General features: G+C 45.6%; 1 protein-coding gene across 1 annotated transcript in view; it reads left to right on the forward strand.

Annotated features, from left to right (window-relative positions):
• Positions 1–15,001, forward strand: part of ITIH2 (inter-alpha-trypsin inhibitor heavy chain 2) — a 43,716-nt gene that overhangs the window by 19,834 nt on the left and 8,881 nt on the right. Inside the window, exons 13-18 of the mRNA XM_066633739.1 lie at positions 2,766–2,951; positions 3,936–4,075; positions 4,599–4,771; positions 4,854–4,976; positions 13,359–13,478; positions 14,297–14,386. Coding sequence (XP_066489836.1) covers positions 2,766–2,951; positions 3,936–4,075; positions 4,599–4,771; positions 4,854–4,976; positions 13,359–13,478; positions 14,297–14,386 — 832 coding nt within the window. The remainder of the gene's footprint in view (positions 1–2,765; positions 2,952–3,935; positions 4,076–4,598; positions 4,772–4,853; positions 4,977–13,358; positions 13,479–14,296; positions 14,387–15,001) is intronic.

Genomic DNA, 15,001 nt, shown 5'->3' on the forward strand with positions numbered 1-15,001 from the left:
ACGTGCCGGGGGGGTGACGCGCCCTAGGGGGGTGCACTAAAACCGCGGCTTTAGGAGCTACCCCATCATACCATACGCCGTTGGATGCAGAATGTCCAGCGAAATGCAGTGCAAAAACTCGAGTGAAATAGCTTCTTTCTTTCAAAAGTTATGGCCAAAAAACTGGAAAGAAAAAATGCATGGAGCCCTATGGAAAGTGAAAGTGAGCCATATTGTGCATTTACTCATGAGTAGCTGTACTTGCCATAGTCTGTTGGAAAGGGCAGGCTGAGAGGAATCCAACAACACTAGAATGGTCCCAATCCAATGAATGCAGCCCCCAAAAAACACCCAAGAAGGAGGTCCCTCCCTCCCAGCTGCCAGTGTATTCAGCCCTATGGAAAGAGACATGAAGCCAAGTGGCCGTGTTTACTCTCAAGTAGGTGAACTTGCCTTAGTCTGTCAGAAAGGGCAGGCTGAGAGGACTCCAACAACGTCAGAATGGTCCTGATCCAATGAATGCAGCCCCCAAAAACACCAGAGAAGCACGTCCCTCCTTCCCAGCTGCGAGTCTGTTGAGCCCTATGGAAAGCTAAGCAGCCTCATGGTTGCATTTACTTGCGAGTAGGCAGACATGCCTTGGCTTTTGATCAGGCCAGGCAAAGGGGAATGTAGGACACCAGAATGGTCCCGATCTGATGGAACTGGAGCGCAACAAATGCTCCAGAAGGAAGCCTCCCCCCCCCACTAAAAAGGACAAAGAAAGAGGCTTGAACTGGTAAGGGGAATGTTGCACTTGCAAAGCCAGGTGGGTCTTTATCTTGATACGCCTGAAATAGAAGAACTTTAAACTGTGCACTGGGGAGGGCTGGAAATCTCACTGATTCTTTTTGGGGGATGTTATTGCAGGCAGACTACTGAAAAAATTCACTTGGTGGAACAGGACTGGCTCTCCCTTGTTTAATTATTTCTTTTATTTTAATTTAATTATTTATAATTATTTATTTTAATTTGCTTGATGATGTCACTTCTGGCCATGACATCACTTCCAATGGGTCCTGGACAGATTGTTATTCTAAAAAGTGGGTCCCAGTGCTAAAACTTTGAGAACTGCTGCAATAAGGTGTTAGTAAGTTGACACGGGTGTGTGTGTGTGTGTGTGTGTGTGTGTGTGTGTGTGTGTGTGTGTGTGTATGACTCTACAAGTTTTCAAAATCACGAAAATCAGAATTTGGAAGAATAAGACCATCATGTTATATATCAATCAATGTGTAATTTCATACAGGATGCAATGAAACAAACCACATTGAAATATCTGTGTTCTAACAAAAGGTACAGCCAAAAAAAAAAGTGGGGCCGGGGCGATGGTACATCACCACGCCCACCACCTGGGGCGTTGCCCCGCCCACTACATGGAATGACACACACAGGCCTCCTGCACCAGGTGACGTGAATCCTAGTGATGCCACTGCCTCTCCTTCTCACACTGAAAGCGTATTCATGCACAGTAGTTGTTTTGGAGCAATGAAGACATTGCAAACAACTGCAAGTTGAATTTTGGGGAGCGAAATTTTGGGATGTTATGGAATGATCTAGTAGTGTGTCTTTGACATGTACTTGGAAGCTGTAGCTTGCTACATTTTTCAGAATTTAGACTGAGGCAGTCAGCTGTGCTCATGCACTGAAATTGTGTTGGATGGTCAGTGTTCTAGTGGGACCCAAGGCCCATGAGCCACTGGGCATAATACTAGGGAGCCCAGCTGTTGTCAGATGTTTGTGCAGCTGAACCTGACTACTGTCAAGGCCTTCACCCCATAAGAGAAGCTCCAGGAACTTGAAAGGTGCAGTACTCTGTGCTGCTGTTGTATGACCTCAGACTGTGACCTCTGCTGTCTCCAGTGGTGGCCTCAAAGGGCCTTAGGTGGTAGGTGAACGAAGTCAGATGTCTCACTTGAGTGGTCAGAGCCACCATACTCAGGTTCAGAATCTGGTAGCTCATTTTTTCACTATCTGTCTCAGGTGGCCCTGGATGCCAAGCAATAGCACTGATGCACATCCCCACACACTCATTTTTTTGCTGTGTGTGTGGGGAATCCTCCAAGTAAAGACAGATTTATGGAACTGCTTCATGCTAAAATAGCTTCCTGTCCACCTAGCCAACACCTCAGTGTTGTCTACTATCAGTGGCATAGCTAGCGAGGGCCGGGGGGGTGGTCCGTCTCAGGTACCACTCTTGGGGGGGGTGACACCACAAATGGTCCAACATCGCTAACATCACGGAGGTTAGGAGTAACCCCATTGTGCCATATACCGTTGGATGTGGAATTTCCAGCAGAATGCAATGCAAAAAAACAGAGTGAGATATCTTCATATCTCATGTACACCACCCTAAGCTGCTTAGAGGAAGGGTGGTATAAAAATGTGAATTAATGTGAGTTAATTATGTCACATGGGCTATTTATGGGCCTCGGGTGTCAAATGACCTAGCTACGCCACTGCCTACTATGACCGACTTTCCAGAATTTCTGGTTCAGGAGTCTCACTGTGTACTATCTGGAGATGCCAAGGATTGAATCTGGGACTTTCTGCTTGCAGGCCACCTGCTCTGACATTGATTTCTGGCCCGTAGATAAGATCTTAGCGTTCCATTGTATTTTCTACATAATTTATTCTTATCCCAAGAAACTGGCCTCTTGGTTTATCCTACAAATTACCTACAAATTCAAAACTCGAGTTTCTTTTAAATCCAAGCTTATCTCACTTCTTTACTTCTTTGGAACTTGTAGAAATTCTACAACCAGGTCTCCACTCCACTTCTCAAAAACCTGGAGTTCAACTACCCACAGGGAATGGTGTCTGATGTCACTCACAACAGTTTCCAAAACTACTTTGGAGGATCAGAGATTGTGGTAGCGGGAAAAGTCGATGCTGACAAAGCACAGCACTTGGAGAGTGTGATCACAGCCACTGCCGTGAGTACAGTATTATTCTCCGTCTCACTTTCTTGAACATGGACATATATGCATTAATGGGAATCTTCCCAGACCCTCTTATGGAGGACCTGTGGACACCAGTAAACTAAGCCTCTTGAGAACAAACGTTCTAGATATTCTCCCACAACCCACAGGCCCCACCACCTCACACACATGTGTGCACTGCTGATCAAGTTTCAAATATGCAGAGAACTCAGTATTTTTACTTTTGTATTCAATTTTTACATGGCAAAGTCAGTGCAATCTGACTTGTGCCCATTTTTGCATGCTGAGTTTTTTTCTGAACATATGCCTGCATGTTGAAATCTGACAATTCACCAGATATTAGGACCCTGAAGATCCATCTGAAGCCTACATGCTTCATAGCCTGGTAAAACTCAGAATTCACTACATGAAAGCAAGTGGCTTTTAGTTTATATCAGGAGCTCCTGTGTAACCAGGGTCTCTTTCCCTTACTTCCAGCTTGCTTCAGTTTCTGATTGGATCATGTAAATAAATCACCAGCAGAAGCATGTGGAGGGCTGAATAACGTCAATGAGCGCTATTTGTGTATTTCAGTATTGTGACTCATTAATGATGCGAGATCCCAATTGATTGGGATTTTTCTTCCAATTAATCTTTGGGGTTCAGGGCAAGTAACACAAAACACACATAATAAAATGTCAAGTTGAAGACAATCATACATAAAACATATTAAAAATGCATTCCAAGAGAGAGACTTTGTTCTGACCACTAAAAAGCACCTCAAATGGAGATGTTTCCAACCATTGGCAAAAGACCATTGGCAAAAGACTTTGGTCAGTCTCCAAAAGAATTACCTTTAAGCTGTGCCTCTTTAGCATGTGGATGAAATGACTGGGCAGCAATCTTCATGAGCAGATCCCCAGAGTTTACCATGGAACATATTTTTAGACTTTGCTAGATGGTTCATTCTTGTTTCTCTGATTTCTCTTAACCATTTAGTCCAATGCACAGCTAGTCTTGGAGACCCTGTCAGATGTTGAGGGGCTGGATGAATTCCTAAGTAAAGATAAGCATGCAGACCCAAAGTTCACTGAAAAGTTGTGGGCCTACATTACCATCAACCAACTGATGGCAGAGAGGTGAGAAGGAAAGCATCCACTCCTTTGTGCGTTCCTCAGACCCTTTCCCTTTCCAGATCATGTTTTCTCCCAATTAGCTGATGGAGCATGCTTTATAGCTGTGTTTGTTTTTTTTCAGCAGTGGCCAACCAGCAGAATACCCATTGGGCTGTTAGTCTTTGTCCCAGGCTTACCTGTTTACCTACTTACCATCCCTCCATCCCATCCAGCTTTTAGTCTACCTCCCACTTACCTAGGATAGATTTGGCCTGGGTGCCTGTTTTTTAACATGCCAATGCCAGTAACTCATTCTCTGAAGTACTTTTTGGATGGTGGTTAACTCACCAGTTGGAACTAAACTCCAGCCAGTCTACTGGGTCTACTTTGAAACACCTTAGAGTTTCCTCCCCCATTTCTTCTCATCCCAAACCATCTTGACTGATAGAAATTCCCTTAATACAGCAAGATTCAGGTTTTTTTTGTTTTTTAAAGAAAACATACATTTTAGTTACAGTTTTTAATATCAAGTCTTTTAACAACACAGAAACCTGGCCCCTACAGCTGCCCTGAAAAGGAACATCACCAAGTCAATCTTGCAGATGTCCCTTGACCATCACATTGTGACCCCATACACAGCTATGTTGATTGAGAGCCCTAATGGAGATGAACTGATGCTGGCGGACTCACCCCAGGACCGCAAGAGGGCCTGTTGCCCAGGTTGGTTCTTCACCCTCCCCAACTGCTCCCATTCGGGTGTGATTCGGGCCCACTTCAGTTTTGCTCCTTTTCTCCCAAATAGGTACTTTGGCCGTTGGCCATCCAAAGCCTGATGCTTCCATCCCACCATGGGCCAAACCCTCATTGAAGTCAACAGATCCATCATCCCTCCTCATGGGTCCAACTGCAGCAGCCATCCATGTTGGTAAGAGGGGCTGGAACCTTATTTTTTACTTACTTGCTTTTTACTGTGATGGAGATATGAGGAAGGAGAATGTAAAATCCAAGGCAACATCATCATCATTATTATTGCTGCTGCTGCAACATCTAGTTGATTGATTGGGTAGCTCAATTTATTAAAATATATTAATTGTCTAAAAAGAGAACCCAGATTAATTGAACAGTTGACTTTTAAATTTTAAAAATTATGCAAATTCAAGTGCTTATGCAAAATGTGGATCGCAAGTACCAACTTAGAAGAGGCATACCCTCTCATGGGTAAAAGAGAATACATCTTCTAAAAAGATGTCTGCTGCCGTGAGACTTATATACAGCCTTTACCCAAAAAAGGCATGTCTTTTAAATGATAATTTGTGCAAATTCATTGATTAATGAATAAAATTCACATGATTAATCAACAGATGATGCTTCGCTGCTAGAATTCTCAATCTTATGGGAAACAAAAGGAATATGCAGTGAAACCTGTACTTTGGATTTCAGGAAAGCTGATTTTAATAATCAGAGAAGTGATAGCTAGGATCCCATGGGTTAATTAATTAATGCAGAGGTGGGCAAACATTTTGGCAGGAGAACCACGTCATCTCTGTGATACTGTGTCAGGAGCAGGGGGAAAATTTACATTTCAAATTTGAATAAATTTACATAAATGAATACATTGGATGGAACTTGAATGAATGAATGAATTTTACTGAGTTAATTTATAATACACATGAGAACTATAACACAGCTCGCAGCTCGTGTATGGTGGCCATGACCGGCAGTCTTGGGCCAGACCAGGATCCAACAGTTCGATGGGCCAGAAGCTCTTTGGAGACTGGTGGTTCCCTGTGGGCCGGTTTGGGGGACCCTGAGGGCCTCAAATGGTCCCCAGGCTGGGGTTTGCCCACCCCTGAACTAATGGGAAGAGGGGCCCAAGATGGGTGGGAGCTCCTTAAGAAGTAGCTTCTATAGGTGTGGTCAGAAACAATTCCTATGCAAAAGAAAATGGAAAGATACTTCAAAAAACCAGGGTGGCTGCACAAGCATCTTAGTGGTGAGTTGAAGATTAAAAAAGACATGTTTAGGAAGATGAGACTGATAATTAGAGAGGAGTACGCACAGGTAGTCTGATCTTGTAGGGTGAGGGACAAGAATACTAAAGCATGGTATGTGCTGAGGCTGGCCAGGGATGTCAAGAACAAGGAAAAAAAGGATTTTTTTTAGGTACAGGTGTGCCCCTTACCCATGGGGGTTCTGTTCTGGAACCACCTGTAGATAGCTGAAACTTTGGGTACGGGCGAACGCCTGTCCCCGCAGTCCAGGCTCCCCCTCCAGAGGTGAGGGAAGCTCTGCTCTCCCCACCTCTGGAGGGGCTTCTCAGCTCAGCAGAGGTGGTGGACATCTGTCCATGGCCTCTGCCAGGCTCAGACTGAGCTTTAGAGCTCAAATCACATGACTTCTGGTGCCTTGGGCCAGCCCACAGCCCATGCGGTTCTTTTAAAGATTGGGGGAAGGAGTACACCAAGCCCAAGTCAAGTGCAGAGAACTTTTCATTTCCATTGTGCACAGTAAACAGGCATAAAGTGCACAAGTAAGACAAAGTAAAATAAAACTTATGAGCTTGGTGGAAAGGTGCAGGGGTGTGGAGAGGGTCGAGGGTTAAGTCAATGTTCAGTTAGAGTAGAGAAGTTATATTAGGTTTGCGGGGTGCTAATTGACCAAGATAGGTCAGTCATCTGACAATGGAGGAGCACTCCCAGGCTGTTGCAGCTGGCGATAGTCAGGCTGGGAGAGATATACCTTCTCCACTGATGATCACTGCAGAGACAGCATAATTGGAGTGGCGGGTGGTGGAAGATGGGCCTGTTCTTTGTGTGATCTTGGGTTGTGCCCAAGTTCTTGCTGTGAAGGGCAGGTACTGGGCAGTTACATCTGGTTTCATGGAGAATCCGGAAGTGGCATTTTTAATGCCTTGTAAGGCATTGGGAGACCCAGGGAACCCCTGCAGGGCCTTCCAATGCCTTATAAGGCATTAAAAAATTTCACTACTGGAAGTCGCATGCTTCGAGTTCTAAAGTACAATCTGAGTATGGCAGAGGCTGTGGATGGATGTCCACTGCCTCTGCTGAGCTCAGAAGCCCCCCTGGAGGTGAGGGGAGTGGAGCTCCACTCGCTTCTGAAGGGGGTGCACGCGGGGTGTGTGCAGGGGGTGGACCCAATCCACGGATAACTGTATCCATGGATATGTGATCCACAGATATGCCCCCCCCCCGTATGTTCAAAGGAAGACAAAGAGAAATGAGAGGATGGGATTGCTCCTTGATAAGGTTGGCCAATTGGAGCCTGGAGACAGAGGGCAGAGCTGCTCAACTCCTACTTTGTGTCAATCTTCTCTTGGTAGGAGGATTGTGCAAATGTGGAAGCTGGATCCTTGGCTGATGCGGGGATATGCTTACATCCCCACAGAGGAAATGAAAACCTGGACAGCACAGGTCTGCAGATTAGGATTGAAAGGGAACTAGTTAGAAACTACTTATCAGGCCTAAATGAATTCAAGTCATTTGGACTGGATGAACTGCATCCTAGAGTACTAAAGGAACTTGGAGATGTACTTGCAGAGCCTCTGTCAATGATCTTCCAAGAAGTCGTAGAGGACAAGGGGGGGGGGAGTTTTTAAAAAGCCGCTGCAAGCCTGGCAGTGACATGATCCTGTGGATCGTGTTGCTGCCTTCCCTGGCCCTTAAAATGTCGGGGCACTCATTCTCAAGCTGATGGGTTGCAACCCACCAGTTTGAGAACAACTGCATTAGAAGACTGAAGAAGCCTTCAGGAAGACCTAGATAAAATGGAATACTGGACTAAAATGAATAAGACGAAGTTCAACAGGGACAAATACGAGGTTCTGCACTTAGGCAAAAATAACCAAAGACACAGGTATAAAATGGGAGATATCTGACTTGGCAGCACAACATGTGAAAGGGATCTTGGAGTTGCAGTGGATCACAAGATGAACATGAGTCAGCAGTGTGATGCAGCTGCAAAGAAAGCAAATGCAATTTTAGCCTGCATTAGTAGAACTGTAGCTTCTAAGTCACGAGAAGTTGTGGCTCCACTTTACATCAGACCTCACCTAGAGTACTACTTGCGATTCTGGGCTCCTCACATTTAGAAAGATGCAGCCAAACTGGAGTTGGTTCAAAGGAGATTGACAAGGATGATCAGAGGGCTGGAGAACAAGGAAGGTTAAAGAACTTGGTATGTTTAGCCTGGAGAAGAGAAGGCTGAGAGGGGATGTGATCGTGTTCTGCAAAATTTGAAGGGCTGTCATATGGAAGAAGGGACAAATTTGTTCTCAACTGCATCTGAAACTAGAACCAACAGGTACAAACTGCAAGAGAAGAGATTCCAATTGGATATCAGGAAAAAATTTCTGATGGTCAGGGCAGTTTGGTAGTAAACCAGATTGCTGATGGAGGTGGTGAACTCTCCCTCACTGGAGATCTTAAAGCAAAAGTTTGATAAGTACATACTGGAGATGCTCTAGGCAGGGGGTTAGGCAGGGGGTTTCCTGCTATAGGCAGGGGGTTGGGCTAGATGATCTTTTAGGTCTCTTCAAATTCTATTATTCCTAATATAATGTGGGGAGCATTGAGGATTGAAAGTGCATGCACACAGCAATGGCACTTCTTTAAGGCCCTATCATGGGTGTCTTCGTGGATTTTGACCCTACTGCAACATTTTCTCCAAGGGCAGTGGCCACACTGTATTCTTCCCCCATAGGAATGAATGACAGCCATTAACTCATATGGGAGTAAGGCACACCCATAGCAGTGGAGGGCAAAATCTGACTTTAGTGACCTCAAGGAGGTTCCTTTCCAAACACAACTCCAAATTACAGTCAACTCATATATGTCTGATTTCTTTATCACATTAGAATGTGGTCGAATGTTGGGAACTGGTTGTTATCATCAAGTGATTATTTTTCTACAGACAGGCTTCCTACATGGTAAGGAAAATGGGGAAATCAAAGAGACTTCTTCTGGGCGTAGAGACACAGAGGCCACATCTTTACTATGATACTTTTTTCGAAACCAGTTAAGCCAATATGAATATCTGCCCTTAGGGCACAATCCTATGCATGTCTACTCAGAACTAATTCCCATAGTGTTCAGTAGGGCTTACTCCCAAGAAAGTGTGCATAGGATTGTAGCTTTAGTTGGCTTCTTGTGAGCCAACTGCAAGTGGACAGAGTGGATACGGGTGTGGATGTGGCAGCTGGCCAGGTGGAGAAGGAAGAAAGCAGTGGTCTATTTCCGACCTTTCTGGTGATAGTTATACAAGGGCAATGGATGAGCAAGTAGGCGAGAGGGAGTGCTTGACATCCGTATGAATCAGAGGGATGTGGGAAAGACAGCTGGGTTGTCTGCTGAACTGTTGAAACTGGACTCCATGAAGATGCTGATAATTACGTAAATGGATTTATTCACAGTGGCATAAGCAGCTTCCCCCAAAGGGTTCTAGTTGGGCCTGCAGCACAGTTTCCTCTAATTCAAGGAAGGAGGAGTAGAAATCTAGAGGCAGCATCAGTGCCAGGTTTCTGAGGGATCTGAGACGAAGCTCTGCATCGGTCCCCTACAACATCCCTACTCACCCTCTGATGACACACTAGGTGCTACGATTGCAACTGGTCCTGGGGGTCCAGGGGTCAGCCTGGCCAGGTAGGCCCTCAAATAGGTGGGGTTCCTCAGTCAGTGCCCAACCAGGATAGGTTGTACTTAAGGCACAGTGTTAATTCATTGTGCTGAATACAGCACAACAGGGTCAAATGGTCCTGAAAATCCAGGACTGTATCCCTGTCCTCCCCACTATAACATCCTCCTTGGGTCAAGCTGGCCTACTGTGAGATGGATTCTATTGTGGGTAGCATGGCAGGGTGGTGATTTGGATTAGTACCTCGGCAGGGGCAGAGTAGTCACATTCCCCTACTTCCTACTCCAGTTTTGATCTAAATTGCTTTCCTGAGCTCCCTACCTGTTTGTTCCAATATGCTGTTTGTTCCAATATCACTTTTACCACTGGCATGCCAGCTCATGCATTACAGTCATTGCAAAGTTTGGCCCAAGTTACTTCAGCTTCATGACTTCAATACTTGGCACATGAAGGGGCCCAGCTGGAATGTCTCTCAGCCTATTCAGGGCCTTTTCTCACACAAAGGCTGCAATCCTAACCACACTTTCCTGAGAGTAAGTCCCCTTCAACAAAATAGGACTTATAGGAGTAGACCTGGTTAGGATTGTGCCCATAGTTTTACTCCATGGGGGTGCCTGACAAGTTGCTGTGGCAGAGTGCAGGAGGAAAGGGCTGTGGCAAAGTAGAAGTACCAGTTTTAGCAGGAAAGAGCTGTGCACACAAAGATGAGAACAGGAAGCTTAAACCCACACCTTGTAGGATCAGCCTTGTAGGTTATTGCAGACACGTCTATGCTTTCACTAGCACAGTATGTACAGTATTTTTTTCCAAGCCCAGACTTTGGCACAGGTGAACTATAACCAATGAAGGATACATTACAGCCTTGGGCTATGCACGTATTATCCAGAGCATTCAGTGGTTGGTTTTCAGATGGGAGAGCTTTTATATTCCATGCCTACATAGAAGGTATTTGACACACTGTGTGTTTGGGGGGGGGGGGTGTCCTCTTGAGGGATTCCTCTATCACTTGCACCAAATATTTATATTTACTTAATTGCAAAATTTATATATCCCACCTTTCCAAAGTTCACAGCAGTAAAAAATTCATCCTGAAATACATGAATAATAATAAAAACACTGTATAAATACATAATCATAATAAAAACAATTTATAACAATTTCACCCACTGCTCCTGGAATCCAGCAGAGTAGCTGCTAAGTGAGTGCAGAAGGATGGGAGAGTAGGGAGGGACAGAGTCTGCCTCCTAACAACATTATACTTATTGGCATGATTTTTTTTGTAAAAAAAAAAAAAGGTGCAGGAACTCACAACTTGTTAATTTTTATTTTTTATTTTTTATTGGAGAAATACCTAAAATATTTTTATGTGCTTCCCCCCTAAAGATGAACTTACTTCTGAGTAGACATGCATAGGATTGGGCTGTCAATCTCCACATCCCCTTCCCCCTAGCTACTTTTTCTATACATGGGGAAAAATACCGTACAGGGGCACTTGTAGCATGTAGTATGTAGTGTGGCACTACTTCAAGGAGAGGAAGCAGTGAATGGATTCTGAAAAATGGCTTACATGAGTTCCATGTAGTAAAATTACTCTAAGCAACTGTGGGAGTAAGAACAAAAAAGGAATTCTTACACGAGAGGCATCCTTAGGTGCACATAGAAATAGCTACGTTTGCAAATAAGCGATTAAATATGGTTTAATTCAGGTATCAGAATACTCTGTGTCTTTGGGAAGGCGCTTGGCATACAATTGTATGTTCCCTGCTGCCTTGAGCAGCTGCTGTGCATTGCTGAAGAGGAGCTGCAAACACTGGCTGGCAGAGGGCATGCTTGTGGGGGAAGGATGAGGAGGATGTCTGACAAGACTGGACAGCACGTTGTACACATGTAGAATCCCTTTTAACTTGCCCTTAGCATGTGAAAACGGGTGCAGATATATATCTCTGCCAGGATTAAGAGCCCAATCCTAGGTATGTCTACTTTGAAGTAAGTCTCATTCTAGTCAATGGAGCTTACTCCCAGGAAAGTGCCTAGGATTGCAGCCTAAGAGTCCAATCCTATGCATGTCTACTCAGAAGTCCACTTTAGTGAATGGGGCTTACTATGGATAGGATGGCAGCCTTAGAGTCCAATCCTGTGCCTGTCTACTCAGAAGTCAGTCCCAATAGAGGCAGTGGGGCTTCCTCCCAGGAAGGTGTGGAGAGGACTGCAGCCTCAGAGCCCTTCCTCTGCCTGTCTACTCAGAAGTCAATCCCAGTAGAGGCAGTGGGGCTTCCTCCCAGGAAAGTGTGGAGAGGACTGCAGCCTCAGAGCCCCTCCTCTGCCTGTCTCCTCAGAAGTCAGCCCCAGTAGAGGCAGTGGGGCTTCCTCCCAGGAAGGTGTGGAGAGGACTGCAGCCTCAGAGCCCTTCCTCTGCCTGTCTACTCAGGCTGCAAGGCTATGACACTTTCCCGGGAGTAAGCCCCATTGAACACAATGGAACTTACTTCTGAGTAGACATGCATAGGCTTGGGCTCTCAGGCTGCAAGGCTATGCACCCTTTCCCAGAAGCAAGCCCCATTGAGCCCAATGAGACTTACTTCTGAGTAGACATGCCTAGGCTGCAGATTGGCAAGGGGGCTGCACCAGCCAGCTTCCTTCCCCTCCTCCTCCACCAAGCCAGTACCTGGGCGTTCCGCGGGTGCCACAGCCCATCTCCCTGGCTGGCTGGCTGGCTGTCCGTCCTCCTCCTCGGCATCAGCGCGTGTCCCCCGCGCCCTCCACCGGCTTGGAAGCTGCGCAGGGAAGTAGAGCGTGGGGGGAGGGGAGGCGGGCTGGGCTCAAGCAAGAGCTTGGAGACAGGGGCAAGAGGGGGTCTTTGTGCGGTCAGGCAGGGGCCAGGCGCCCGCCCACCCTGCACCCCCCAGCACCCACCCAGCAAATGCCTCTGTTTTGCTTCCCCCAGGCATTTGCTGGAATGCCTCCGAAGGGGAGGGGCCCGTGCAAAAAGGTGCCAGAACTCCGTTCCCCGGTGTTCCATTAGAAAAAAAAGCCCTGCCTGTTGGGATGTATGGGGAGGGGTGTATGGGCAGATGTATGGGGAGAAGGTAGGGATATATTGGGAGAAGCTATGGCTCAGGGGAAGAGTAAATTGGCAAATGCTTTGCCTTCAGATAAGGTCCCAGCTTCAATCTTTGGATTGCTAAATGAATTGTATTGAAATTATGTCTGGATGGATGGATTTAGGGGCAAGTAATCCAGGCATTCACCTTGTTGACTTCATGTGTTTTTGTCTCTGAGAGGCACTTTTCTCTTTCTGGGCCTATTTGGGCTCTTTCAGACTGCTCCCTGGTCCCTACTGACACTGCCCCTTTTCTTCCTGAGATGTTATTCCTTCTCTTGGGGACCATGAGTTCTTTCTTTTTCATTTGCCCAGGCATGCATGTTGCAGACTGCAGGATTCTCTGTCCAGGCATCTCTGTGGTCATTTTTCAAGGCAGTGTAGGACCACTGCAGGCTTCTTTTTTGTGGCTGCTTTCCACACTTTTGTGGTGGTGATATGAATAAGAACCTGAAAGTGTTTTAACATGAAAATTACATCATGAAAAATACCCCCCCAAACTCTGTGGATGATGCACTAATTGCACATTACATGTATCTTCTTCATTTATCTAAACAGGACCCTTAGTTATTGGTCAAGCACCGACTGACAATTCCATCCCATCTTGGGTGAAGCCCACAACGAAACCAGTGGGTTTAGCTGCTGTCATGGGTCCATCTATTTCTGCCATACCTGCAGGTAATAGACTGTTGGACCAACTTTCCATTTTACTCTCATCAGTATTTCTTCAGTGTAACTATGGGTGCTTGTAAGATGAAAAGATGGAAGAGAAATTGCCCCTTCACCAGACCCATCAGAACTGTTCCTGTCTGTGGTGATTGTCATTCATGGCTTTCCTGCAGCCAATTCACCCTCAAATAATTTCTAGTTTATAGGGGGAAATAAGCCTCTTATACCAAAACCTCGAAACAGCAAAGAAATGATGGGCCAATAAACTTAGCTATGGGCTAATATGCTTAGCTATTCTGGATTCTGTCCAGAAATCCAGTCCCATCCTTAAGGAATTGAAAACACAGATGTGCTAGTATCCCTGGGGAACAGGAGTGGAGTCTCTTCCAAACCCTCCTTACTTCAGCAGAACCAGTATTTCTAGCTTTTAGCCATACATTCAAATCTCAGAGCTATGCAGTAGAACTTCTGTCTCACCAGTGGTTATGCACTGATTCAGCCAAATGCCATAATTGGACCATGAATCATAATTCATGGTTAATTAACATACAAAAGTTGCTTCTATGCTAGCCCTTTTGCCTGGAAACCTGAATACTCAGCCCAGTGCTGAATTAAGATGGCAATTAATCTATTAATTATGAGGGGAGTGAGTGCCAGTCAGTGTTCTATGACTACAGCTCTAGTCACCAACACATTTCTGGCAGTCAGAAACTGATGACCATGAAGATGATGTTCTGCAATTTTCATTTTAACAGTTTTTTTTCCAAATCAGATTGCTGCAAATAAGTGAGATAATTACAAATGTCATCCATCTTCTTCCAAAACAGCATCTTTACATTTAGGGCAATCCAAGCCTGATAATTCCACCACATCTTCAATGAGCCCAGGGAATCCAGCTGGCACCAGGATACACTCAGGTAGAAGATATTGCACTGGTGTTGTCTTTCATTGTTCTACTTTGGGCTTTAGTTCTGGCCCACACAAGAATCAGTGGGAGGGAGATATAAAACTTTTCCCAGCTTCTTAAATCTGTGGCATGCAGGGGGTTACTTTTACCTCCATTATATGTATCCCTTGGACAACAAGAAGAGTGTTATGTGCTCATGCCCCATTGCTCTGAGTGGTGAGAAGTTCCTGGGGCACAGCAATACCCAGTCTCCGGCCTCCTTTGGAGAAGAGAGCATTGGAGGCTTTCAGCATCTTTCTCAGACTGAGCACTGGCTGGGAGTCCACTCCTTACAAGCAATAATGGGCTGCTGCACCAGGGACAGCAACCTTGCACCTCAGCATGCTTTTGGCTCTGGGCTTGCTCCCACCCAGTTGCTCCAGTCTAGCCTGTCTTGCTTCTCAACCTGATCAGAACTGTGTGTCTGTTCTTACTCAGAAGCTGTCCACTGATAGCTGTTTCCTTCATTGGCTTTATTGACCAGGTGAACCAGGTCACCTTACATTCTCAGCTCAGCCCCTATGTGACATTCACCAGTTTTTCCTGTGGGGGCCCCGATTCCAAGAGCTTCCTGAGCCGTTAAGGG

The sequence above is a fragment of the Tiliqua scincoides genome, chromosome 7 (genome assembly GCF_035046505.1).
Source record: "Tiliqua scincoides isolate rTilSci1 chromosome 7, rTilSci1.hap2, whole genome shotgun sequence".
NCBI classification, from domain to species: Eukaryota; Metazoa; Chordata; class Lepidosauria; order Squamata; family Scincidae; genus Tiliqua; species Tiliqua scincoides.